The sequence below is a fragment of the Lissotriton helveticus genome, chromosome 5_1 (assembly GCF_964261635.1).
Source record: "Lissotriton helveticus chromosome 5_1, aLisHel1.1, whole genome shotgun sequence".
Lineage (NCBI taxonomy): Eukaryota > Metazoa > Chordata > Amphibia > Caudata > Salamandridae > Lissotriton > Lissotriton helveticus.
In genome coordinates this window covers 452,745,785-452,772,259 of record NC_136065.1, presented here as the reverse complement: position 1 = coordinate 452,772,259, position 26,475 = coordinate 452,745,785, and the positions used below count along the sequence as shown (strand labels likewise).

Sequence of the window (26,475 nt, the reverse complement as noted above, 5' to 3'; positions counted from 1 at the left end):
TGATCCCTTATCCTACTACAGCCACCCATAATAAAGGCCATACTCTGGACCAAATCTTTTCTACTATTCCAATTGCTTCTGCCCTGCCTCTACCTGTGGTGTGGTCAGATCACTATTTAGTGAATTTTGATATCTTGTGCGTGATCAAAACGACCAACAGCGGCCCTAGTCCGCAGTCATCTGCCACCCGCTCCTACCATCGTGTGTCACCTGACATGCTAGCTCAGTCTTTGGCGGTGCACCCTTGCCAGCTCATAGGTGATCTGGATGTTGATTTAGATCTTTTTCAGACCTGGCTCACGCACCGCCTTGATGAGCTGGCACCTCTTTCTATCAGCCGCAAAAACAACTCCCGTGCCTCGGCTCCTTGGTTTACTCCGGCGTTACATGAAAGTAGAAGGCTCTGTAAGAAAGCTGAGAGAGCGTGGTGCAGAAATTATGATGTGCTACTAAAGGAGGCTTATAAGGACCACATTAAAACCTACCATAAAGATATCATCCTTGAGAAAAAATCTCACTACGCTAAAAGAATTGAAGCAGCAGCTAACACTAGCAAGGAAATTTTTATCATAGTCAAGGAATTTACCTCCCCTTCTACTTCAATATCCAAATTCTCTCCTTCTGAACTTTGGATTAATCAATTGGCCAATTTCTTTGCTAGTAAAATTAAAAACATTCAGGCTGGCTTGCCCACCTAGTGATCCTAGCGCCATCTTCCATGCCCCTTCCTCTATTCCTGAGCACAATCTGCTCACAAATTTTCCTCCTCTTTCCCCACAAGTATCATTGGAATTTCTATCCAAATTAAAATCTGGTTCACTGACGGATCCATGCCCTGCAAAGTTCCTTGCCAAGATAGCGCATGTCATCAATCCCATAATCAATCGGGTCCTTAATCACTCTCTTAATACTGGCATCGTTCCTAGCTCCTGGAAAAAGGCTCATATCCTCCCTTTATTAAAAAAAAACAACTTTGACCCCCTCGCCCATGCTAATTACAGACCAATTTTGCTACTTCCGGCCTTTGCTAAGGTCGTGGAAAAACATGTCCATTCCTCCATTTCTAATTTTCTTGAGGTTCATGATCTCCTCCATCACACTCAGTCCGGGTTCCGTTCCAATACGAGTACGGAAACGGCGTTGTTGGAGGTTACTGAATCTATTAAGGAGGTTTTGGACAACGGAGGGAGGGCGATGTTGGTCTTGCTTGACCTGTCGGCGGCTTTTGATACCGTCCCTCACAACCGTCTTCTTTTAAGACTCCAGGAGATTGGTTTGAGAGGGACGGTATTCAGTTGGTTTGTGTCTTTTCTATCTGACCGCCAACAAGCAATCTGGGCCCCTCCATTTTCATCCCTGGTTCCACCTCTTGAGGTGGGAGTCCCACAGGGATCAATCTTGAGTCCTACTCTTTTTAATATATATATGTCCCCCTTGGCAGCACTGGTTGAGTCCTTTGGAGCCCAGATTGTGTCCTATGCTGACGATATGCAGCTTCTTTTTACCTGTAATAAGAATACTGCTTTTAACGGCGATAACATCAAGAGCTGCCTCGAGGCCGTTTTCGCATGGTTCCAGTTGAATCAACTAAAGTGTAACTCTGACAAATCAGAGGTTCTCTTTTTTGGCTGCCCCCCGGATGCCAACTGGAAATCCTGGTGGCCTGCTGATATGTTTCCTCCATCAGCTGCTACCCCTATGGCGAAAAATCTAGTTGTGAAATTGGACAATGGGCTCACTCTCAAACCCCAGATTTTGGGTTTAGTGGGACAATGTTTTGGCCTTCTAAAAAAATTCTCGGAAATGTCTTCCCTTCCTGTCACATGCCCATAGGAGGATCACGGTACAGGCCTTGATTTGATCACGGCTAGATTATGCCAATATATTATATCTAGGCCTCCCTGAGTATCTCCTCTCCCGTCTACAAACTGTTCAAAATTCGGCCGCGCGAGCATTCTTTGGCCTCAGTCGTAGGTCCAACACTTCTGCTCTTCTAAACTCGCTTCATTGGTTGCCAGTGCGTAAACGCATTCTTTTTAAGACTCTTACTATGGCATTTAAATCTCTTCATGGCACTGGCGCCTTCTCTTTAAGGAAAAGAGTTTGCTTTTACCATCCTTCAAGATCCCTTCGTTCCGCCTCCCTAGCACTGGCCAATGTCCCGGCAATTAAACAAGCTCGCATTGGGGGACGCTCTTATAGACTTTTGGCACCCCAATTGTGGAACAAATTGCCTTTGTTTCTCAGGAAGTTAGATAACCTGCTCTCTTTGAGGAAGGAGCTCAAAACATGGTTGTTTGGACAGTAGCCTTCTGCGTTTTACGGTCTTTTTGGCCCGACAGGTCTGATAGCGCCGGGACACTCTGCCCGAGTAGCTGAGCGCTCTACAAGACTCCCCCTAACATAACATAACATAACATAACAGTGTAGTGCCGTCAGAAAAGCGATTGCGTGCCTTAATAAACATGCAGTTTTGTGGCCACACTTCGGGTGAAGAGGGCCACTCAGATGCGAGGTCGCCGGTGCCACTTCACACGTTGCACTACTGATAGCTACGCCGCTGCAACGATGTGTGGTCTGTGGAGGAAAACTCAAAATGAGCGGATTGCCTGCATTAATCGGAGCCACTGGCGGTCACTTTGGCCCGCAATCCACCATTGTTTTCTCACCCATTTTTCGTAAGGCGCAGCGTTCTGCAAAGCTTCCTCTATAACAACAGGAAAAAGGAACGACTTTGTCAAATCTTTCTCCTAGATTCAAGCCAAAGCTGGTCGGGCAGTCGGTCTCTGTAAACTTTCAGCGGGATTCCATAGATCTCCTATGTGTGAAATATTCCGAGTGCATACTCTAGACATACAATTTGCAGAACTGATGCTAATCTGCATCCCTGCGAGCCCTCCAGACATGATAACTATCAACTAACTCCCCTCCCTCTTAAATGTCTTCAGTAGCGACCGTCAACCTCAGAGTGCCAAAAAGCAGGCTACTTTTCCAGTATGTGGGGTGGCCATACTGTAGTGTGTTGACGTGTTTCTACCACTAAATGGCGCACCTTAGCTATCTCTGGACCACTGACTATTTCCTTTTCCTGCTCTGTTTCTCATTTAGGAAAGGTCGTAGAGAATGAAAAATCGTTTTAAATGTTGATAATCCTATTAACGGTGTCATAACTTAATTGATATTACAACACTTTTTCCAACCTTCTCTAACTGGGGACGTGTGTAGTTGGCAAACGATGAATTATGTATTTTATTTTATTCATTGAGTTTACTGGGCCGCTTTTGACAGAGCATGCATATATACCTCTTGGCTGTTCACGGAGCTGAGCTCACCGCAAGTTACTGTGTGGTGGCATGTGGTTGACACGGTGTGTGCTCGGGGAAAGGGGAAACTGTTGTCATTACGCTACCGCCCTGTTTCCTTTTTGGACGGCCTATCCAGACTTGTTCCTTTGCTTCACGGCTTGTTTATATAACACACCCCCTTTAGATAAGAAATTCCTTCACGACAGCCGTGAAGTTGACGACCCAGTCCGGATGGGCCGTCCAAAAGGGAGACAGGGCGGTAACTAAGACGCATCCTTTTCAATGGGAAGCCAGCGTTTAGCATAAACGCTGACGCGACCCAATGAAAATGATGGGCGGGGCTTCAAGTCCCCTTCTGAAATCTCCTGATCACATTAGCTCTCGCAGAGCGAGCAGCGCATGCTCCCTGGAACGCTAGACGAGACCTAAAAACCTAGTACTGCAAAGAGCAGTGATGGAATACCACTGCAATTCAAGTAAGCAGGCGAATGATAATACAGACACTTAAAAAAACTTGACGACAGCACAGGCAGGGTGAAACCTGACCTGTATCTACCTATAGCAGGGGCCTCCAACCTTTTCAGTAATAAGAGATACTTGTTTTCAATGAGAATCCTCCTGAGCTAGTTATATTATTAGAGATGCAGTAGTAACGACATCAGGCAAGATTACATTAGTGCCCGCCTTATGCAAGGTTACCCTGGTTTATCAGCTCTGTGCTTTAGGCACCGTTGCCAGCAGTAATGTAAAAAATGCTTTGTCAATGTGGAGTGCCTCTATATGTGTAATACATAACAGCCATAGCTGCAGTGCCCCTGTAAGTTAATAATAATGGTAATAATCTTCCCACAACCATTTGATTTTCATCACTCAGATACCAGCTTGAAATATAGTATGGAAATTCAAACGTTTTTCTCTAATCATCAGCTTATAAATTCTAAAAATGATGCACGGTTCTTTCGAATACACACTTATCAATTTTTGTAAACATTCATTATTTCAACCAAGCAAAATCATCAAATGTAATTTTCTGGGCTGCACACAGTAGAGCTACTTACAGATAGCTGGAGAGCTACCAGTAGCTCACGAGCTATTCGTTGGAGAAGCCTGAACTATAGCTTCCAGACAAAAGGATTTCATTCTGTTTTTAATGGATGTACATTTATGATGTCGTAGAGCAATGCTAGCCTTACACCGTACACTGAAAATGCAAACAAAACAAGGCCGAGTGCCTTTTGTGCTGCGGATCTGACAATGACCCAATAGGGAGGCATGGAAAACGGGTGTGGTTCATATGTATCACACGTGGCAGGCGAGTCCCAGCTCACACCAGAAACCCTGCTGGGCTCCTCCCAATCTCAATAGAGATTAAAAAAAAAGTTTGAAGTTAGAAAATAATGAGCTAATAAAGCTGGCTGTTGTATGACAAAGAAAGGAGAACAGAATGATAATGAGGAGACTGATTGATTTGCCACTGAATATGCCCCTGTGCAGCCACCAATGGCAGGGATAACACTGTTCAATTGTACTGAAACCACTTCCTCATGCAGTTTGCAACACTGAAGTTAAAAGTGGTTTTAAAAGATGGGCTCAATTGCCTTTCTGAGCTGCCATCCAAGGCATGTAAGGGCCGCAGTCTAACAAAACCATACGCGCTTCTTCTCAGTGCATGGCGCCAAGGAATGTTAAAGAAACAAGAAAAATATTTGTCATAAGCATCTTGCATGATGCGCTTTTTAGGTCTTGCCTGAGCCAGCGCATGCGCTGCTCTGGCGAGACATTTAGTGACTGGGTTTTAAAAGTGCTACACAGAGGCTTTTTCAGGCCACCAGCCTGCTGTTACGCGCACAAGCGCACGCGACGTGAACAGCTGCCATCTTGCTTTTTGTAATGGCTCATTAACCCTTACAGTGCACGTGTGAATCCCCTCCCTCCTCGTCAGCTTCATTGCTTTTACTTTCGTGCGTGAATCGCCTCCCCTTCTCCCACTCCCTCCTCGTCAGCTTCATTGCTTTCACTTTCGCGCCGCCTGGCCATGTCACTTTCACGGCCGCGCGGCAATTGCTTATTACACATACGACTGTGTTTTTAGTGGCTTCGTATACAGCTGTGTTTTCAGTGGCTTCATGCGTGCTTCTGTTTTCAGTGTCATGGCTCATTAATTCCCTCGTATCCACATGTATGTGTTATGCAAATAAGGCCTTTCCTCCATAACATGCTATGCTCATACTAAGCTTGAAGAGCACAGAGTTTGAATCGCTAACTCAAACTATCTAAGGGAATCACGCACTCCGGGTCTTCTCTTCTTACCGCTAAAGACTGATCGTTTCTCATTGTCCCCCCGCAGTTCTCAGGTTCACACAGCAAGACGCGGGAGACCAAACTACCGCGCGGCGCTCCAAAGAACTCTTTGCGCATGCGTCAAACTCCATCACATCAAAAAGCGCTAGAGCGCCTATAGTGGGAATTTATGATGACGCTCAAGTAGTGGCAATTTGTTATCGTTAGTGAATTTGTGAACTTCCTGAGAAAATTCGAAAGACTCAAAAACAACCCCTTTAACTTTTAGAACTAATTTATGGTACGTAGCCTTCACATTCAGATGTTATATTTCTTTGTTTGACGGTAACGCTGAGAACAACAATTCATACGCCACTCCAAAGCTTTGTTGAGGCTGAAGGACACACACTGGGGCTGTTGGTATGTTCTCTGTTGGGCTGCGCAGATGCTCCTGACATATGTTGGAAGTTAACAACTTCATGCCTTCTGTGTTCATGGTTTCTCAGAACGAGGCGAGGAACGCACAGAATTGTGTTCCGCCCCCAGGCGTCATATGTTGCCTGGAAACCAGACTGTGCCAACATCAACTGGAGGCTGAGTATTGAACTGGGTTCACAGTGCTTCGTTTGACGGGGTCCGCATGTGACACCGTGTTTTTTTCACGCGCTGCAAATTATTATGAGTTGAGATTAGTTAAGTGCACCCACAACTGAAATCTCTCTTGTAAAGCAAACTGTATATCGAATGGCGAGTAACAGTGTTCCCCATCACACAGCGTTTAAAGTTGATGGGGAGGGGGCGTTGATGTGTGACATCAGGGAGCAGGGGCGTAGCTTGAGAGGGGGGTTGTTACACCCCATAATACATGTATTACTTACCTCCCGTAGCTTTATTTTCTGGTTCATGCTTGTGGTAGGGTTTGTTTTCCTTCATGTGCCATGTGTACGCTGTTATTTCATTGCATGGTCCTACACCAGTCCAGTTTGGTAGACCAAATGAGATGCAGTTGTCTATATTGGCCATGCAGCGCAGGGAAGCACGATAGAAAACCAATTTGGACCAGCACCTAGCATGCAGCAAATAAGATTAATGTCAGCAGTGTTTCAGTAGTTTCTCTCGGCTAACGAATTGGACTCCTAAGTAGTTCGGTCCTGGTAAAGTGCTTGGGTGAGATGATGTGGGATAGCAGAAGTCAGATTCTTTTACAGTGAATCAAACAAAATGACTGAGCTCTTGACTCATAACTGGCCTATTTTGTTGCTTGATGAGCTTCAACTTGAAAATTCTGCAAGCTTCAAACAAATGCTGCTCATTCCTCGCTTAGTTTGATACCAGTTTAATGGGCTACAGTGATTGATGATCGTGAATAATAATCAACAATCAAAAAGCATGGCTCTTTTGTCAGCAGATTGGTTTGCAGGTATGCAGTAAAACAAAGTAATGTGCTCCTCAAGTGTAATCTATTAACAACTGACCAGCAATTAATGCAGGCGTTGAATGGGTTTTACTTTGGGAAAAGTGAGGAACCTACATAAGAGAACTCGTCTTACACCTCCGAAAATGTAAACATTTGGCAAGCTGGATAATGAGCACAGGGGATAGAAAAGTAAGCACACGGTATTATGAGACAAAACACGATTGAATATCTTTTATTAATTTCACGCATGGATTTCACATGCTTAATTTCGATTGAGCTTCGGACAAATTAGGCACACGCTTTCATATTTGTGTTTCTATTCAACACTTGCATGGTGGTGTAGCATGCTTTACTCTAGATGCTACACGTTTAGGGATCATTCTTCCTAATTGCATTTCATTATTGTAAGGGTAATGAGACCACACTCTCACATTCTTTCAACAGAATTTGTCACATTATACTATCGGGCCAATTATTCTTCTTTGTTCCACTTCATTATTCAGAGGACTACGAGTACACACTATCCCAATCTTTAAACAGGACTTGTGACTGTTTTACATTTTCCTTTACACTGGAATTACTCAAGATGTCTACAGACTTTTTTAGGGTCAAGATACCTATGGACTTAAGTGGAGGATCGACAATTCACCAGCAACCCATTACACTGTGGGCTGTACTTTGTAAAACTGTTATCTATTACCCTATGAGTCAAATACTACAAACAACCCCCATGGTTCCATTACCCTTCAAAACATTTGCCTGGAATCTATTGTGCAGATCACTTCTCAACCTCTGGAAAAGCCATATGCTTGGTAAACTAATGCTCAGAAGAACGCAGGGAGGAGAGACTTAAAGCAAGCATTGACATTGAGAAGTTTGTGTATGGCAGAATGAAGAAAACTACCATACTGTTTTTTTTTTGGGGCGGGGGGGACATGATGAAAATCTGAAAAACAGGTATTATTCTTAGTGTTGTCATGGCCCGCCTATCCTGGCAAGAGCAGTCAGGCACCCAACAACAGTATCCTTATGCATTGGCATAGCCAATAGGTCTCACTTTTGTGACCTTATAAGTATTTAGTTAGCAGCCCAATATTCTTGGTGCAACAACATCAACCGTTGCATGGCTAAACACTTATAAGGTCCCAAAAGCGAGACCTATTGGCTATGCCAATGCTTGTTAAGGGTTTTATTACAGTCTCATAAATGGAGCCTATGAGGGGCAGGAGCGGGTCCTCGGGGAGAGTAATCTGCATTCCTCTTTCCTATAAAGGCTTTTACTTTGAAATCAGCCTAAATCAAGGTAAATACCATGCTCCCTTGAAAAACACAGCTTGACATTTGACCTCTGTCTTTGAATGGACAGCACATGTTTCAAGATAAGAACAAGAATTAAAGACCTTTTTGCAGAAAGCGAGTTTGTAGGAGAATACAGTAAACACGGTTTAGGTAACCAAAGGGACGAACTGAACCTGGAGAGCCTAAAGCAAATCAAGCCAGCAAATAGAAAACCAGAAAATGTTAGTTACAAAGCCAATGGTAAGCAACAGTTGGAAAGCATTCCTAGGTCAACTTTCTGAAAGTCCCAAGATGTCTGTCTATTAGGCTGTGACCTAAAAGTGGGCTCTTGTAAACAGTCCAAAAATATACTTGTTATTGAAGAAAGACTTTAACACAGACAAAAATGTAAACTCAATTATCTAAGAAAACAATTAATCCAAAATGCAAAACACACCATAAACCAGCTTAAATTTGCATTTCTTCTCAAATTGACTGATGACTTTGTGTGTAATCAGGTCTTTATTCACCATGAAGAGAAGTCTTCTTTTTATGTGTGCAAAAATCTACAGCCTGACGGTGCTTTGCTTTCATTCAACACATTGCTCTTTGCTCAGTGCAAGCTGTACACAAAACCTTTGCCATGCATTAAAACGCATTCTTTGCTTGTTGTAATTGCAAATTGTATGTATATACCGCTTATTACCCCTGGTAAGGCTTTGAAGCGCTTTGTGACGAGAAGCACACTACTTGAGACCAAGTAGTGCTACCAAGAATAGAAGTTAATAGTTAGTAGATTAATAATTTTTTGTGCATCAGTTGTGGTTGGTTTGTGCGCTCGATTTTTTGTGTGTTTAGTAGAGTTTAGAGTAGGGATTTAATGATGTGAGTGGTTTTGACAGGGGAAGTAGCATGTTGTTTTGTAAGTAGAATCTTTGTGTAGCTATTACGTGACATGGGTAGAAAAAGGAGAGGAAAATTTGAGAAGGATTTTTGGGGGTTTATTGTACTCAGGAAGGTTTGGGATGTGTCGGAGGGAGGAGGTGATGGGGCAATGTTTGACAGGAGTTTTAAAAAAAAATCAAAATATTGTCGATTTTTGGAGCATTTAAACCATTCAAAAGACTTTCTTCTCTCAACGTAGGGATGCCATTAAACGAGGTCTTGAGCGTCTGAGGGAGGAAGTACCCGGTGGAGACACATTCATGCACGAAGGCTTCAAAATGGTAAAGAACTAATCCCCTGGCTATCTACCGTTTTCACTTTCCATAATCCCACTCATTGGCCGGTTCTCTACTTCAATAACTATTTCAAATATGTATTGCAGGCAAATGAGCAAATTTATCACGAAAATTATGAAGGTAAATATACTTTTGAATTTTCTCACTGATTTCGCTCCTTTCATTTAACATCTCTGTTGAGAAATTCTTTTAACAAATCTATCTGTGGGTTTTAAGCATATTTTATAAAGAGATTTGTTTTAGTTGACTACAGTAAAAGCATGTTCTTTTCGATAAAAAAAGAGATTAGAAATAAAATCACCGTCTCTACACGATGCAGTGACATTTGATATATCTGTGAGGGCGGTATGAATATTATTGTTAGTGGGTGCATAACGTTGTGGGCGGCTGGGAGAAGCTTTATTGCGAGTGGGTGCATGATACTGCCATATGTGGGTTTAGGGGGATACGTAACAACGGCATGGATGTCATGGATGTATGTGTGTGTATATGTATATATGTGTATATGTATATGTATATGTATATATATATATATATATATATATATATATATATATATATATATATATATATATATATATATATATATATATATATATATATATATATACTTTTTTTTTTACTGTGGGTGATCCATGACATTGGTATGGGCATGCAGAGTTTGTTTTCTGCAGATGGGTGCCTGACTGCCACGCGTGGGTGTGAGATAGTGCAAATTATATGTTGGAATATTATTTTGGGCTTGGGCCTCACATTTCTGAGTGGATTTACATGAGGTTGGTAAATGACATTGCAATGGATGTGTGTCATATATTTCTGTGAGTTGTATGGGATACTGTTGCGTCTGAGTGTAGGTTTTCGTCGCAGGGGGTGCAGGCTTGCCTCGCGGGAAGGTGTCAGACATTGCACGTCAGCACGTAACGTGCATGTAATTGTCATCACACAGGATTCCGGACGGCCAGCGTTATCATAGCTTTGACTGACGGAGAACTGCAGGACGGCCCGTTCTACTATGCGGAGCAGGAAGTAAGAATCTATTGCGCCTCTGTCACACAGACTCAAACAACATTTCATCACCTCGAGAAGTCTTTTTAAAAAATATATATTTTGCCGCTTTTCTCTTAGGCTGACAGAGCGAGAAGTTTTGGAGCCATAGTGTACTGTGTTGGTGTGAAAGATTTTAATGAAACTCAGGTACTTTACGTGTTCTCTCTTTTCCCCCCAGTCACCTGGGTATTCCACCGTGCTCTAATTTGCATTTGCGTGTATTTCAACAGAATGATGTTTAATGGCAGCGATGGCTTGCTCTCTTGCCGGGCTTTAAATAGCTTGCTGCGTGCAATGGGGGTCTCCACATCAAAAGGAATCGAGCTCAAAAACTGAGCAATCCTCCGCTCTGCGAGCTGTCAGGACGTTTTATGCCGTGCTCAGCTGGACCGTCAGCTCTCATCACTTGGGCGACAATGAAGGTTGTTATTTCAATACCCAGCCAATCATCACTGGCTTCAAATAATCGCGAGGAAAGGGCCAGCGTTTATTGGTGACAGGTTAACCGCAGAGACCATCAATCACATCGCAGGGGCGGAATCGGAGGTCACTGCTTGTTCCTTGGCTGCATTCTGTCTCCGGCAGCCTCTGTCCATCTTCCTTGCCATCTCTGCTCGCTTCTCCACCGGCCACGTACCTGTCTCTCTTCCAGACCCCGCTTATTTCTCATGCAACCTTTGCCTAGCTTCATGGCAGCCCCATACCATCTACACATACAACCCCTCCCCAGCAGCAGACCCTGCCCACCCTTTAACCAGTAAAGGTTGACCACTCTTTTTGCCATGTCCTCGTTTTATGCAAGTCTTTCCACCAGCGGTGGCCGCTGCAGGTCAGAGCGGTGGGGCGTTGGGGCCGGCTGGGGGGGATTTTGTGAGACGACCACAAAGGAAAATTAAATAAATAATTAATTTCCCCTCGCGGTCATCTCTCGATATCCCCCCCCCCTCCGAGCCGGCCCCACCGGCCTCACCTGCAGCGGCCGCGGCTGCCTTCCACTTTCCTTGTCTTCTGGTGCCTTGCTCATATCTCCTGCTTACACTGTCCATGCTTACAGCCACCACTGTCCACCTCTCGACTCCATTGCTTCCAACCCCTATGGCCTCATCCACCTCCCCTGCTGGCTGGAACCTTCTTTTCAACTACACCTGCCCACCTCTTCCCTGCAGGCACTGTCTGGTAAATTACTGCCCTATGCATCTTTAATTTCGATGCAGGCCACCAGTCCTACTGCCCCCGTGATTCTCGTCTTGTGTGCTTACCTCTTTCCTGCGGCTTCTCTTGGCACTGAGAATACCTTGCCCAGCCCACATCTTTTGCTCATCTACTGACAGAATACTTTGTGTTTTGCTTCCACTTTCCTCCCCTGTTGCCAAAATTCACCTGTTCTGCTTTCCTTTAGGTTCCTCTTCTGCCATGTCACCTCTCAACTGCCACTATATATCTCGCACACAACTCATGCGTCTCCTCTCACTGCAACGCCCACCTGTTGTTCTACTTCTGCCCAGCTGTCCTGCTAATGTAAACACCTCCCCGTCTTTGCCCTAAATAGTGAGGGTATGGGCTTTTCTGCATAAGTTAGAGGGAACTGCTGCTCCATTGAGACCTATTTTATGTGTGATCCTGATCATAGTACTATCTAGGGAATGGCTAATAATAACCCAGCCTGCTGTCTTTCCTACTTTTCTTGGTGTCCTGTCCGCCACTAATACTGCTCCACCCATCTACTGTAAACTCCAAACAGGGCCGAACTGGCCGTAGCAGGCATTGGACTTTTACCCATGAGACTGGGTGGGTGGGGGCCACATTTGCAGCTGTGGGCCATTTGTGTTACTGGGGGAAGGTTTTGCAGCGGTGCTGTTATGTCGACCCCCAGTAACAAAAGCAGCAGGGGGCTTGTCCGTCAATATTGCCAAGGCTACTTTGGGTTCCCAGCCTGGCCCTGACTCCAACCCACCGCTTTAGTTGCCCTGGGCACATGTTATGCTGCCTCTTTCCACCTCATGTTCTTCCACCAGTCTCTCATTTACTTCCCTCATAATGTGTGCAGGATATATCCAACTCCCTGTTGATGTCTTCACCCACATTTCATGGGGTCCCTTCTTCTGCCCATGGCCTTTCGTATGTGGTCTTGTCTCGTCTCGTTCTCATGCACCCTCACTCATGACTTTTCTTCAGATCCAGACTAAGGCCCAGATTTACTTATGACTCGCAGTGCCTTTGCATCATGCAAGTCAACGAAAGTCCTTCAGTGATAATTACTAAGCCACGCAATGGGCGATTTGCGCCACAGTGCATGACTTCGTTTCCGTGCATCCACCCATGGAATTTGACGCAATTGATAATTTACTAAAATCAGTAAATCTGAGATTGTGCCAAAATGGTGTGGCTTCTGAGGATGGCGTACTGAGGAGAAATATTTTAATTTCTGTTTACTTCATGTTGCTATGAATTTCACATTACACGTAGACAAAGGAAATTTCCTCTTAGAGTTGTTTTTGCCTGGCCAGGTATCCCTTCCTACACGAAAATAATCCTGCCTATAACACAGGCACCCTTTCACCATGGTGCAAGCCTGCATTGGCGCTAGGCAGCACACAAAAAGCGAACACAAGGAGGGAGCAGAATTGGTGCATTTTTGCTTTCTCTGTTTCCCGCAATGCAGCTGCGTTGTGTTGTGTGAAACTTTGGTAAATATGGCCATATTCTCTTTGATGGTCATGCCTCATTTCTTATACTTGTCTTTCCTATCACTCTATTGCTGTCCCTTTTACCCACAGTTTTTCCCTCATTCACCTTTTAACAGTTTCATCTGTTCTCCTAGTTCTTCTTTCTCTGTTCCACTTCTCATTCTGTGACTACCATTCCACTCACTGTCACATTCTCCCCTCTTTTTCTGGCGTCGTCTAATTTTCTCCTGTAGTCTCAACTTATCTCTTCTTCTTCTCCTACTTACTTTTGACCCCTTCCTACATCGGTGGCAGAGAGTTTCTACTATTGGTCCATTTAGTCTGTATCTTGCACAGCTATTGAACTGCTATTCTTTGCATTGCTACACATGTACTCAGACATACTTGCTGGTGAGGGAAGTGGTAGTCTTTCATGCACATGAATCGTGTGGGGAACCATTTACTGACTCCCAGTGTTTAATTTGTAAAATAATAAGTGCCAGGACCCTGACCAGGAGGCCACTGCAGCTTGCACCACCCATTGCTCCATCATCGCTGCCAATGACGGTACCAAAATAACTACTAACCATCTCCCTCGCCTGCAAGTGCGACAGTTCATGTTATTCTAGGTCCCCAAAGCTAAAGGAATATCTGGGGAGGCAGGTATTAGTATTTTTAATGTACATTGTATTCATAAACAACCGTTGTTCTGCTCATCTTTAACCCGTTGCGTGCTCTTGACGGAACCGTTCCGTCACGGCCCGCTCGCCGCGCCTGCGCGGCGCGAATTCCACGCCTGCGCTGAGCGTTCCGATGAGCGGGCGGGGCCGTGACGGAACCGTTCCGTCACAAGCACAGCCCACCCGAGGCTCGTGACGGAGCAATTCCGTCACGAGTACGGGAGCGCCGCGCGGCCCCTCCTCCCCCTTAGCGCTGCGGCGGAATATCCGCCGCAGCTAAGGGGTTAAATGAGATCAGCAGCGTCACCATGTGGCAGAGTGTCATAAGTGTGCTGATGACAATTAAGTGCCAGTGCCGAGCACTGGAAACCAATTAAGTGCTGGGGCCGAGTACCAGAAGCCACTGGCTCAAATTAAGCGCTGCTGGCTCCCCTGTTTCCTCTGCCGTGTCCTCCTCCCCTCCTCTCTGGAATATCAAGGGGAACCATTTGCCGATTCCCCATTTCCTGTCATCTGCCTTCTCCACCATCGCCTCCAACCCGTTTTGACCCTCTCTTTTAGTAAATATGCCCCACTTATATAGTTGGGTCTATATATTCCGATGATGGTCTCACACCTCAGTGTCTCATCGTGTAAGAGTGATTTTGGATTTCATATCATAATCCCCCAATACTAAGAATACACAAATTAAATCAAGTCTAATAGCTTTTATCATTTATTGATGATATAGCCAATCAATCTTTCTTCCTAGCAGAATAGTCCATCAAATGTTTTGGGCCTTCTTTAGGCTCTGGGGCGATCTCAAGGCTACCGAGTAGTATTGTGCGAACAAAGTATAGTTGTAACTTGGTAGGTGTTCTTGTGATGAGGCAGGTGTTGGGATATGTAAATTAATCCATACAAGTATTCCGATCTTACACGTCCCATCTGGGTTTAGATTAGAACGGTTGTCTATGACTGACAGAGACTGTGCCGCTAAGTAGAACTGGGCTATATTTATATCCTAAAACAAATTATAAATTCCATAGTTTAGATAAAGTAATGCTGGCCAAGGGAGCTCTCCTGGCCTATGATAGGATCAGAGAGATGGTAATTAATGTGCGGTTCACGGTTTGTGATGCGATGTAGTCAGATGTGGACTACAGGAGTTTACTAATGAAACATTGAGGTGGGCATACATCATCAAAATATGTATTTGAAGAATGGTTATTTTTTACCATTCCAGCTAGGCCCAATGGTAGCAAGGTGCTTTTTTTTATTAGATCACCCTCCTGTGATTAAACTCTAGAACTGGATAATTGTTATTAATTGTTGGAAATGAGAAGCAACAGGGTCTCCACTCTTACCATCATAACAGTTTGTGCGGCTGTGTGTGTGCACTGAGATCCTTGTAGACTTTGGAATGCTATTTGGCATAATCATTATGAAGTTTGAAACCTTCAGCACTGCTCATGTGCATGTCTGCTTTTATTCTCGACTTTGCTTTGAAGCTAAAATTGATGCCTTGTAAGGAAACAACCTCTGCCCCCCTTGCTTCCCTTTGTTCTATTCACAGAATGCATAGGAAATCCTGTGCTGCTGTCCACTGTTGCATGCCGTTGCTTCCTCTTATTTCCAATGTCCAGTAGTATCCGTAATGTGGTGCGGCGTCTGTCAAATAACCTAACTTGCAGTGGTTTATGTGTGTTGGTTTGATATCTTCTGAATCTATGCTGTCTCCTTTTTTTCAGCTTTCAACCATTGCTGACAGCCTTGAACATGTTTTTCCTGTGACCGGTGGATTTCACGCATTGAGGGGTGTCATTGATTCGGTAGGTTGTTTTGGAAGCTGTGATTGGAGGCCTTCCTGGCAGCATGATGTGACGATTTGAGTCTTGATTGGAAGATGTGAATTGAGTATGTGAGATGGAAAGAATTACTGACTCATTGGAAAATTTAAGATCTACTGGATAGTGAGTACAAGAAAAAATGGGGGGGTGGGCACGAAAAGAGAAGGGTGTGAATAGAGGTAAATATGAGGAGTGTGGGCAAATGAAGAGAAGAGTTGTGGAAAGAGTAAGATAAAGTGTGTAGACAGAGGAGGAGATAAGGAATTGAGACAGAATAAGCTAAGAATAATAAGAATGGATACGTTTTGGGCAGACAAAGAGTTAAGTACTACAAGAAAAATAAAAGATTAGGAATCTAGACGAAGAATTGAGATGGTATCACCAAAGTACATGAGAGTTGTGGGAATGTGAAGCCCTTGTAAGACAAGGTATAAGGGCAGAGTAAAAATCAGCCCTTTAATCAAGGGAAGCAATAAACTGTGCATCCAGAAGAAGCAGTGTGCTCTTTTAGTAAGGGAGAGACAAAGGTGCACCCTATAGAAAGGAAAAAAAGAGCTGAAGGTGTAAGGGTGAGAAAAATGGGTGTGGGCAGTGGAGTAGTTAAGTGGTATGGGGAGAAGTAAAGAAAGGTATTTTGTTGAAAGTGAAATGGCAGATGTTGACTAAGGAAGACATGAGGTATTGGCAAAAGAAAATATGAGGGCACTAGCAGCAACAAAGACAAACATGTACAAAGTTAGAGACAAAGATTGTGAGCAGAGAAAGAGATACAAGTTGTTGATAAAGGAAAGGATACATTGTGTGGATAGGGTAAGTGATCTGAGGTGTTGGTAGAGGGCAGAGGAAAAGATGGGATGATGTGACCATGGAAATAGATAAGGGGGTGTGGACAGGGGCGCAACTAGGTCTTAATTTCGGGGGGGGGCTAACATGGCAAATGAAGGGGCGTGGCTAATGTTAATCAATGGGGCGGGGCTAAAATGTCAGATAAACGGGATCGATTAATGCTCAGGTCAAGTGGAGAAAACATGCAACCCTAAAATTACCCCCTCGCACCCCAAAACCCATTACCACCCTGAACCCTGAAATCATCCACCTAGAACCCCAAACCCACGCCGATCCCTAAAATTACACCCTTACCCCCCAAAACCCATACCCACCCTGAACCCTAAAATTACCTCTGGCACCCCAAAACCCATACCCGCACTGATCCCTAAAATTACACCCTTGCCCCCCCAAATCCATTACCACCCTGAACCCCAAAATTACCCCCCAGCACCCCAAAACCCATACCCACCCTGAACCCTAAAATTACCCCCTGGCACCCCAAAACCCATTACCACTCTGGACCCTAAAATCACCCCCTTGGAGCCCCAAAACTCATACCCGTGCTGATCCCTAAAATTACACCCTTGCCCCCCAAACCCATACCCACACTGAACCTTAAAATTACCCCTGGCACCCTAAAACCCATACCCATGCTGAACATTAAATTCTCCCCTGGCACCCCAAAAACCCTGTGGCGTCACTGGGGTTGGTGTCACCCGGCGCGGGTAACTCATGGTGTCACCCCCTCACGACTTACCGCATGGACCACCTCTGTCAGAAATGTACGGCGCTAGGTACTGTCTTACTCCCTCTAGCTCCTTCTCTCTGTCTAGCTCCCGCTAGCTCCCTCTCTCTGTCTTACTCCCTCTAGCTCCCTCTGGTTCCCTCTCTCTCTGTCTTACTCCCTCTAGCTCCCTCTCTCTCTCTCTTACTCCCTCTAGCCCCCTCTCTCTTACTCCCTCTAGCTCCCTCTCTCTCTCTCTTACTCCCTCTAGCTCCCTCTCCCTGTCTAGCGCCCTTTAGCTCTCTCTCACTCTGTCTTACTCCCTCTAGATCTCTCTCTCTGTCTTACACCCTCTAGCTCCCTCTCACTCTGTCTTGCTCCCTCTAGCTCCCTCTCTCTCTCTTACTCCCTCTAGCTCCCTCTCTCTGTCTAGCTCCATCTCTCTCTGTCTTACTCCCTCTAGCTCCCTCTGTCTCCCTCTGTCTCCCTCTCCCTCTGTCTTACTCTCTCTAGCTTCCTCTCTCTATGTCTTACTCCCTCTAGCTCCCTCTCTCTGTCTAGCTCCCTCTAGCTCCCTCTCTCTCTGTGTCTTACTCCCTCTAGCTCCCTCTCTCTCTCTGTCTTACTCCCTCTAGCTCCCTCTCTCTGTCTAGCTCCCTCTAGCTCCCTCTCTCTCTGTCTTACTCCCTCTAGCTCCCTCTCTCTCTGTCTAGCTCCCTCTCTCTCTCTGTCTTACTCCTTCTAGCTCCCTCTGTCTCCCTCTCTCACTGTCTTACTCCCTCTAGCTCCCTCTCTCTGTCTAGCTCCCTCTCTCTCTGTCTTACTCCCTCTAGCTCCCTCTCTCTGTCTAGCTCCCTCTAGCTCCCTCTCTCTCTGTATTACTCCCTCTAGCTCCCTCTCTCTCTGTCTTACTCCCTCTAGCTCCCTCTCTCTGTCTAGCTCCCTCTAGCTCCCTCTCTGTCTTACTCCCTCTAGCTCCCTCTCTCTCTGTCTAGCTCCCTCTCTCTCTGTCTTGCTCCCTCTAGCTCCCTCTGTCTCCCTCTCTCACTGTCTTACTCCCTCTCTCTGTCTAGCTCCCTCTAGCTCCCTATCTCTCTGTCTTACTCCCTCTAGCTCCCTCTCTCTGTCTAGCTCCCTCTAGCTCCATCTCTCTCTGTCTAGCTCCCTCTCTCTCTCTGTCTTACACCCTCTAGCTCCCTCTCTCTCTGTCTAGCTCCCTCTCTCTCGCTGTCTTACGCCCTCTAGCTCCCTCTGTCTCCCTCTCTCACTGTCTTACTCCCTCTAGCTCCCTCTCTCTGTCTAGCTCCCTCTAGCTCCCTCTCTCTCTGTCTTACTACCTCTAGCTCCCTCTCTCTGTCTAGCTCCCTCTAGCTCCCTCTCTCTCTGTATTACTCCCTCTAGCTCCCTCTCTCTCTGTCTTACTCCCTCTAGCTCCCTCTCTCTGTCTAGCTCCCTCTAGCTCCCTCTCTCTCTGTCTTACTCCCTCTAGCTCCCTCTCTCTGTCTAGCTCCCTCTCTCTCTGTCTTGCTCCCTCTAGCTCCCTCTGTCTCCCTCTCTCACTGTCTTACTCCCTCTAGCTCCCTCTCTCTGTCTAGCTCCCTCTAGCTCCCTATCTCTCTGTCTTACTCCCTCTAGCTCCCTCTCTCTGTCTAGCTCCCTCTAGCTCCCTCTCTCTCTGTCTTACTCCCTCTAGCTCCCTCTCTCTCTGTCTTACTCCCTCTAGCTCCCTCTCTCTGTCTAGCTCCCTCTAGCTCCCTCTCTCTGTCTTACTCCCTCTGTCTCCCTCTCTCACTGTCTTACTCCCTCTAGCTCCCTCTCTCTGTCTAGCTCCCTCTAGCTCCCTCTCTCTCTGTCTTACTCCCTCTAGCCCCCTCTCTCTGTCTAGCTCCATCTAGCTCCCTCTCTCTGTCTTACTCCCTCTAGCGCCCTCTCTCTCTGTCTAGCTCCCTCTCCCTCTCTGTCTTGCTCCCTCTAGCTCCCTCTGTCTCCCTCTCTCTCTGTCTTAGTCCCTCTAGCTCCCTCTCTTCCTGTCTTTCTCACTCTAGCTCTCTCGCTCTCTGTCTTACTCCCTCTAGCTCCCTCTCTCTTTCTGTCTTACTCCTTTATCTCCCTCTCTCTCTGTCTTGCTCTCTCTAGCGCCCTCTCTCTGTATTACTCCCTCTAGCTCCCTCTGTCTCCCTCTCTCTCTTACTCCATCTGTCTTCCCTGGATTTGTATAAACAAGAGTGCGAGCAACAGGTTGCATTGTAGTGAAAAGCAAGCTGAAATTTGGAACTGGTTCACTGGAAAACTGAAGACTGTGCAAGATACTGAAAAATAGGAAACCATGCACCCTCAGGTGAGCTAGGCTGCTATAGAGTTGCCTTGTGAGCAAAGAAAATTGCAGTCAAGAATTGCAGATCTCCTGCGAGACGCTGGCGAGTGTGAACAGCATGAGGAACAAGCTTGCACAGGGAGCGACAGTAAAGGTGAGAGCAGATGTGAGGCTGCAGTGCAGATTGGTGTCACCCCATGTGTTGGTGTCACCTGGTGCGGTCCGCACCCCCCGCACCCACCTAGTGACGCCACTGCCAAAACCCATACCCACCCTGAACCCTAAAACTGCCCCCCTGCTCCCCTGACACTCGAAAACCCACACCCACCCTGAAACCTAAAATGCCCCCCCCTCACAAACCCAAAACCCATACCCGCACTGAACCCTAAAATGAACCCCATGGCACCCCAAAACCCATACCCACCCTGAATCCTAAAATTGCCCCCCTGACACCCGAAAACCCATACCCACCCTGAACCCTAAAATTAACTCCATAGCACCCCAAAACCCTTAACCACCCTAAACCTTAAAATTACACCCTGGCACCCCAAAACCCATACCCACCGTGAACCCTAAAATTGCCCCCTGACACCCGAAAACCACACCCACCCTAAACTCTAAAATGTCCATCCCCTCACACCCTAAAACTCATACCTGCCCTGAACCCTAACAACCCCATGGCCCCCTAAAACCCATTACCACCCTAAACCATAAAATTACCCCCTGGCACCCCAATTCCCATACCCACCCTGAACCCTAAAATTACCCCTGGAACCCCAAAACCCATGCCCTCCCTGAACACTAAAATTACACCTGGCACCCCAAAACCCATTACCACTCTCACCCCCAAAATTACCCCCGGAACCCTAAAATTACACCCTTGCCCAACAAAATTCATACCCACCCTGAACCCTAAAATTACCCCTGGCACCCCAAAACCCATACCCACGCTGAACCCTAATATTACCCCTGGTTTCCCAAAACCCATACCCACCCTGAAGCCTAAAATTACCCCTGGCACCCCAAAACCCACACCCACCCTGAACCCCTAAATTACCCCCCTGGCCCCCATACCAGTCCTGAACCCTAAAATTGCCCCCTGGCACACCAAAACCATTACTACCCTGAACCCTAAAATTATCCCTGGCACCCTAAAACCCATACCCACTCAGAATCCTACAATTACCCCCTGGCACCCCAATTCGTAACCCACCCTGAACCCTAAAATTACCCACTAGCACCCCAAAAAATGAACACTACAAACTTACACTACATATTCATATTCGGAGGGGACTCTCCTCTTTAGAGAAAGATACATGGCCCTGTTCACCATTTATCTGGTGAGGTGCGCTGTGGATGTGAATTCCCTACAAGTGCATGGACAGCAGGGGGAATGGGATGTCCAGTGCAAGTGAAGCTTTTCCTTTGTAAATTAATTCCTTCTGGCGTCATAGCCCAGGGTTTGCTGTCTGTGCACTTGTATGGAATACACATCCATACAAGTGCACAGACAGCAAACCCTGGGATCTGACACCAGCAGAAATTCCTTTACAAAGGAAAAGCGTCACCTGCACTGGCCAGCCCTTTCCCCCTGCTGTGTGCATCTTCCCACTCCCACCCCATGCTGAACACATCAAGTGCTTAGGTGAAATCCCTGCCTTCAGGCAAGGATATCACCTCGGCGCTAGTACAGGAAAACAAGAGGGGGGGGCTGGGGGTTTACTTTATACTGTTCAGAGGCTGGCTGGCTCGGGGTGCCGGGCCTCTCAGAATGCATCAATAACAATGACATTCTCAGCTCCGATGTGCAGTCATCTCAGTGCTGTCAATTGTGGAGTGGAGAAGTGTGGCTCACTGGTTAGAGGAGGCAGACCTGGAAGCAGAGGTAAGCCCGGGACCAGGGTTCAATTCCCGGCTCGGCGGGGTCTTGAGTCCTAAAATGTCCATGGACTCGACAATTCTCGCTCCGGTGCCTACTCGATTCACGGGTTCACACTCTGCGACTCTGGGCAATAGCTTGCTTAATCTCCACAACGGCCCCTCGCGGCGGGATGCCTGGCTTTCACCTTGCGGATACCCCGCCGGGGTTATCTCACAGGGGAATACCAGGACGGGTTCCCTAAGCAAGCGCTTAGAAACCGCTTGGTGATTTGCGCTATATAAATTCCTGTACATTTACATTTACATTTACATTTAGCCCGGGCTGAAGAAGACGACGGGGGGGGGGGCTGAAGCCCGGTGAGCCCAATGGGTGTTGCGCGCCTGGGTGTGGACATAGGACTGGCCAAGGTGATGAGAGAGGGAAAGATAATAAGAATTAGCAGAAGAACTGTTAGCAGGAGACAAAAATCATGTGGGCACAGAGAAAGAAGGTGGTACCGTAAGAGAATAGAGGATTGTGCTGCACCAATATGAGCGGTATGGGAGGAGGACGAGATGGCTGGCGTGGGCAGAGGCATAGCATAGAGGGTGGGAATAGCAAAAGATGTGACCTGGGCCATCGGAACAGGAAGGGAATTTGGTGTTTGCACACAAGACATGCATTGTGTACAAAGTGAGATGTAAAAGATGTGGGTAGACTGAAAAAAGATGGCTGCCCGCAGCAAAGGGAAATAGCCAATGGCACACAAATAGATGCATTCGCAGGGCAGTGCTAGTTAATGTGTTGTTGCACTAGGATGAGATGAAGGCAGTGGGAGAAACTTGAGACATGGGCATAAGAAAACGGGTTGTGGGAAAGGTAGAGGAAGGGAATTGGGGTTTGGACAAAGGAATAGATGAGGGTGGTGGGCAGAGTAAAGCTATGAGGCAGTATCCTTCTTACACATACACCTCTCTCTCTTTCTCTTTAGCAAGATAAGTGACCAGTAGCCTAGTGGATAGGGCTGTTGACTTTGGAACATGAGGACTTGGGTTAAAATCCTGGCTTTCGCTCAGCATCTTGAGATTCTGGGCACATCATTTAATCCTCCCGTGCCTAAAAATTGTGAACTGCTTTTGTTTGAAAACGCTCTAATGCCCCGGACTGGCTATATGCAATAAAGAATGTGATCCTCTCAGAAATAATTATACAATGCAACTCTATACAACTCTTCTGCTCAGTGCCTGATAAAACGGTCCTAAAGGTTTTAATGCATAACGTAAGCGCATCTGTTTCCGGGCTTGTGATTTGTGGCGTTTTGGTTCGAGAATCAGTTCTTGTGTGTACAATATTTATTTTCGGCCATTCTTTGATGGTTGCACCAGGATAATGAGTAGATTCTGACAACTGGAAGAAATGTAATCTCGATGGAGCCTATTTATTCAGTGAAATACACTGATTTAATTTCGAAGCGGTACACCATGTATAGAAAAAATATTTTGTTTTAGGTATTTTACAAATTGAGCATTCACAAATTTTATGAACCATTTACCGTGTTGTATGGCCGTAGGCGGAAGAGCACTACACTCACAATACTGCAGGAAGAGAGTTTCAAAGCGCTCGTATTCCCCTTTGTGTGTTGTCTTTGGTTGTAGTTTGTTCTCCCAAAGGCAGGCCTGCATGTTTAGAGAAAGATGGGACCCGCCTGTTAGCCTGTGCTGCGCAAGCACATACACAAGGAACGCTGCAGGTGGGAGGCTGGAGCCAGGAAGGGATAAAGACCCTGGGGCCCCTTGTGTCACCCGTACTTCACTTTTTTCATGTTAAAAATGACGCAAAATTGGTGCAAGGGGCTTGTAAATAAGCACCCTATGCGCTACATCAGTATGAAGTGCTGTGAGAAGAAACAAGGGAACTCTTGAAGGAACTTACGAGTTATGAACATCATTGCCTGCGTGAAAAAAGGGTTGTGATAAAATATAAAGAAACACTGGAATCAAAACTCAAAAACGTGACCAATAATATGCGGTACTTTATAAAAACGCAAAACGCACAGCGTTCAGCAGAAACAATACAACACTGTTGCATGAGAGGGGAAGTTGAGGAGGAGATGTTGTTAAAATCACACCCCAAAAAACTCAAGGAGAGGAAAATAATGTTTTTAGGAAGCCGCTGGGCCCTTGTCGTTATAAAAAAAAAAAGTGAAAACCTTTGCTAAAAGCAAAAATAAAAGTGTCATCAATCACAGCTAAGAGAGCAATGGCTGATTTGGGCTGTCCCACTGCACCGTGCAGGATGGCGTGGTGGGAGGAAGAAAAAGGCAAATGACACTTGAACAGACCAATGGATGAAGAGTTCTGCCGAAAAGCATATTGATGTATATAACATTGTATGTATTTTTTTAATGAATTTTTGGGAAATCTTGAGGTTGGCGAGACTAAACAGAATACTAGGAAGAGTACCCGATTGCTCAGGTGGTCTGGGGGTATGGTGAGTTATACAACCCAGCAAAATCCATCAGGAGGAAAAAACAGGGATCCCCCTACCTTGCCACAAAAATACCATAACTTGTAAAAAAAAATTAATTAATCAGAAAATATTTTTCCTTTTCATTTTTGTCATGGCAACGTAGATCCCTATGGGAAAAAAAATCAATTTATTTTAAGAGCACTATATCACATTTTAAACAGTATATGCACATGTTGAATAAATACTGAGTAGATTGTCAAATGTTCTCCTGTTTCAGATTCTGAAGAAATCCTGTATAGAAATCTTGGCAGTTGAACCTTCCAGTGTGTGCGCGGGAGGTGAGTAAGTTTGCTTTGATTTCAAATTTAGAAATGTTGTTCAAAAAACAGCCAAGGCTATCTCATTCCTCTACAGTTGTAAAGACCCCTGCAGCAGAGGAAAGATGCAGCTAAATTAAAGTTGAACATTTGCTGCAGGAAGATGATAAAAATGTCACTCAGTAGAATACTGTAGATTGGATACTTGCCAAGGCCGGCTGCATCCTGCCTAGGCGACAACAGGGAGCCATTATGGCACTGCATTTTCTCGAGTTTTCTTCTTGTAGAGTTCAGCATTGCCAGATGTTTTGATCTGTAAGAAGATTATTCCTAGAAGACATTTTTTGGCTAGAGAAATATAACAGTCCCGAAGTTGACTTGGGCGCCCAACAGCTCCATTGGGCCTTTGTTAAGTTGAACCTGTGTTCAATTAATAGAGTTGTGTTTGTTATGGATTTTTGATGCCTGTATGTTGCACACAGATTGCTTCAGATCGCCTCGATGCAATAGAAATTAAATATCCGAGCAGCACATGGCTATGTGGTGACCTTTATTAAGAGGTTATGCAACCTAATCAAGGTTATTATTGTTTTTGCATTGATTCTGGGATGAGATTCCTTAGATAATTCCATATACCGAGGTATCAACATAAGAATTTGTTTCTTTACCAAAATACACTACAATAGCTTTGCCGTAACACTGAATTTGATTCAAATTGTAATTAGAGACAGTCCATTTCTAGTCCTAAAATGTTAAGAAAATTCAACAGCTTCAGACAGTTGTCTATTAAAAGTAAGTCGTGAGAAGGAGGTTATTTTCTTGATTATTTGTAAAAACCTAATAATTGCGCATATTCTAGATGACGGATATTTCATTATTTGTAATGTGGTAATTGCAAGAAATTCCCTGATAATGAGGTAACCTTCATGCTTAATACACATAATCAATCAATCAGGGGTTTTAAAGCTCACTACTCACCTGTGAGGGTCTCAAGGCACTGGGGAGGAGGAGGGGGTGCAAGCCGCTTGGTTGGTCATTCGAAGAGCCAGGTCTTACGGTCCTTTCTGAACTGATGCAGTGTCGAACTTCGTCAGATGCGGTCATGCTTGTGGTAATATCAGCGGCAGCCCGTGAAGGTAAGAGCAGTGGGGCGGTGGCGCCGGGTGGGGTGGGGTGGGGTGGGTGTGGGATTTTGACAGAAGATAACGAGGGTAAATTAAAATATTGAATTTTCCCTCATTATCGTCCGTTGAAATCCCCCCTCCCGGCCCAACTGCCCCACAGCTCCTACATGCACGGGCCTCGGCTGGATGATATGCTTGGTATTCTCCTTAGCAAGTAAGGTGCTGCTGATGCGTATGGTTGTCTTGGAGAGAGAGTGTGTTTTGAAACACTAACACCTAACCAGACACCATCATGTGCTCCAACCATCAACATATCTTTATTGATACAACTGCTGAAAACATTAATTTCACCCAATAGCACGAAATTCAGGGCGAATGTACAAGCAAACCCACATTCCTTTTTTTTATAACTACTGTTCATAGATATCATCACAATACAGCAAAACTGACATGGAAAACAGGGTTTACGTTTACTGCCTCACAGATGGCAAGTTACACTCACTTTACATAGTGGTACAGCTCTCCTAGTATTCAAGAGTCCTCTCAGCTATGAAGTTACCTAAATGCACAAAAAAAGCTTGCATCAAGGTTCTGTAAAAATATATATTCTTCTAAACATATGGCATGGAATACATCACTTACAGAGAGGCACAAATATTATGATGATAGAGTGGAGGGAGTTTGCCTCTCTTGAGACATGCTCCTGGCCGACACTCAACATTGTGAATAAATAAACATTTTCTGTGTTCACCCTGGAGATGCCGCTTTGTAACGGCCTCCTTCAGCTTTTCTCCTCATTTACAAATAACTTGGGGCTCATTCTAAATGTGGTAATCCATGCGAAAATAGGCACACAAATATTGCGAGCAAGGATTACTAAATTGTTTTTGTTCGCTGAGATTCCAGGCATACTCAAAGAAAAATATTGCATGTTTCAGTTTCCCTTAAATCTACACATCTAGGCTGCCAAAATTACACATGATTTACAAGTTTAGGACTAGTTGAAAAGTCCATTTGCTAAGCTGTTTTCTAATTTGTTTTCACCCTACGGCAATAACATTTCTCTATGTAAAGAAATCTCATTATCAACACTCG

At 45.4% G+C, this 26,475-nt stretch overlaps 1 protein-coding gene across 1 annotated transcript in view; it reads left to right on the top strand.

The window, feature by feature from the left end:
- Positions 1-26,475, top strand: part of ANTXRL (ANTXR like) — a 339,738-nt gene that overhangs the window by 195,833 nt on the left and 117,430 nt on the right. The window contains exons 4-9 of the mRNA XM_078642693.1: positions 9,425-9,506; positions 9,608-9,641; positions 10,468-10,547; positions 10,647-10,715; positions 15,645-15,725; positions 24,217-24,277. Coding sequence (XP_078498819.1) covers positions 9,425-9,506; positions 9,608-9,641; positions 10,468-10,547; positions 10,647-10,715; positions 15,645-15,725; positions 24,217-24,277 — 407 coding nt within the window. The remainder of the gene's footprint in view (positions 1-9,424; positions 9,507-9,607; positions 9,642-10,467; positions 10,548-10,646; positions 10,716-15,644; positions 15,726-24,216; positions 24,278-26,475) is intronic.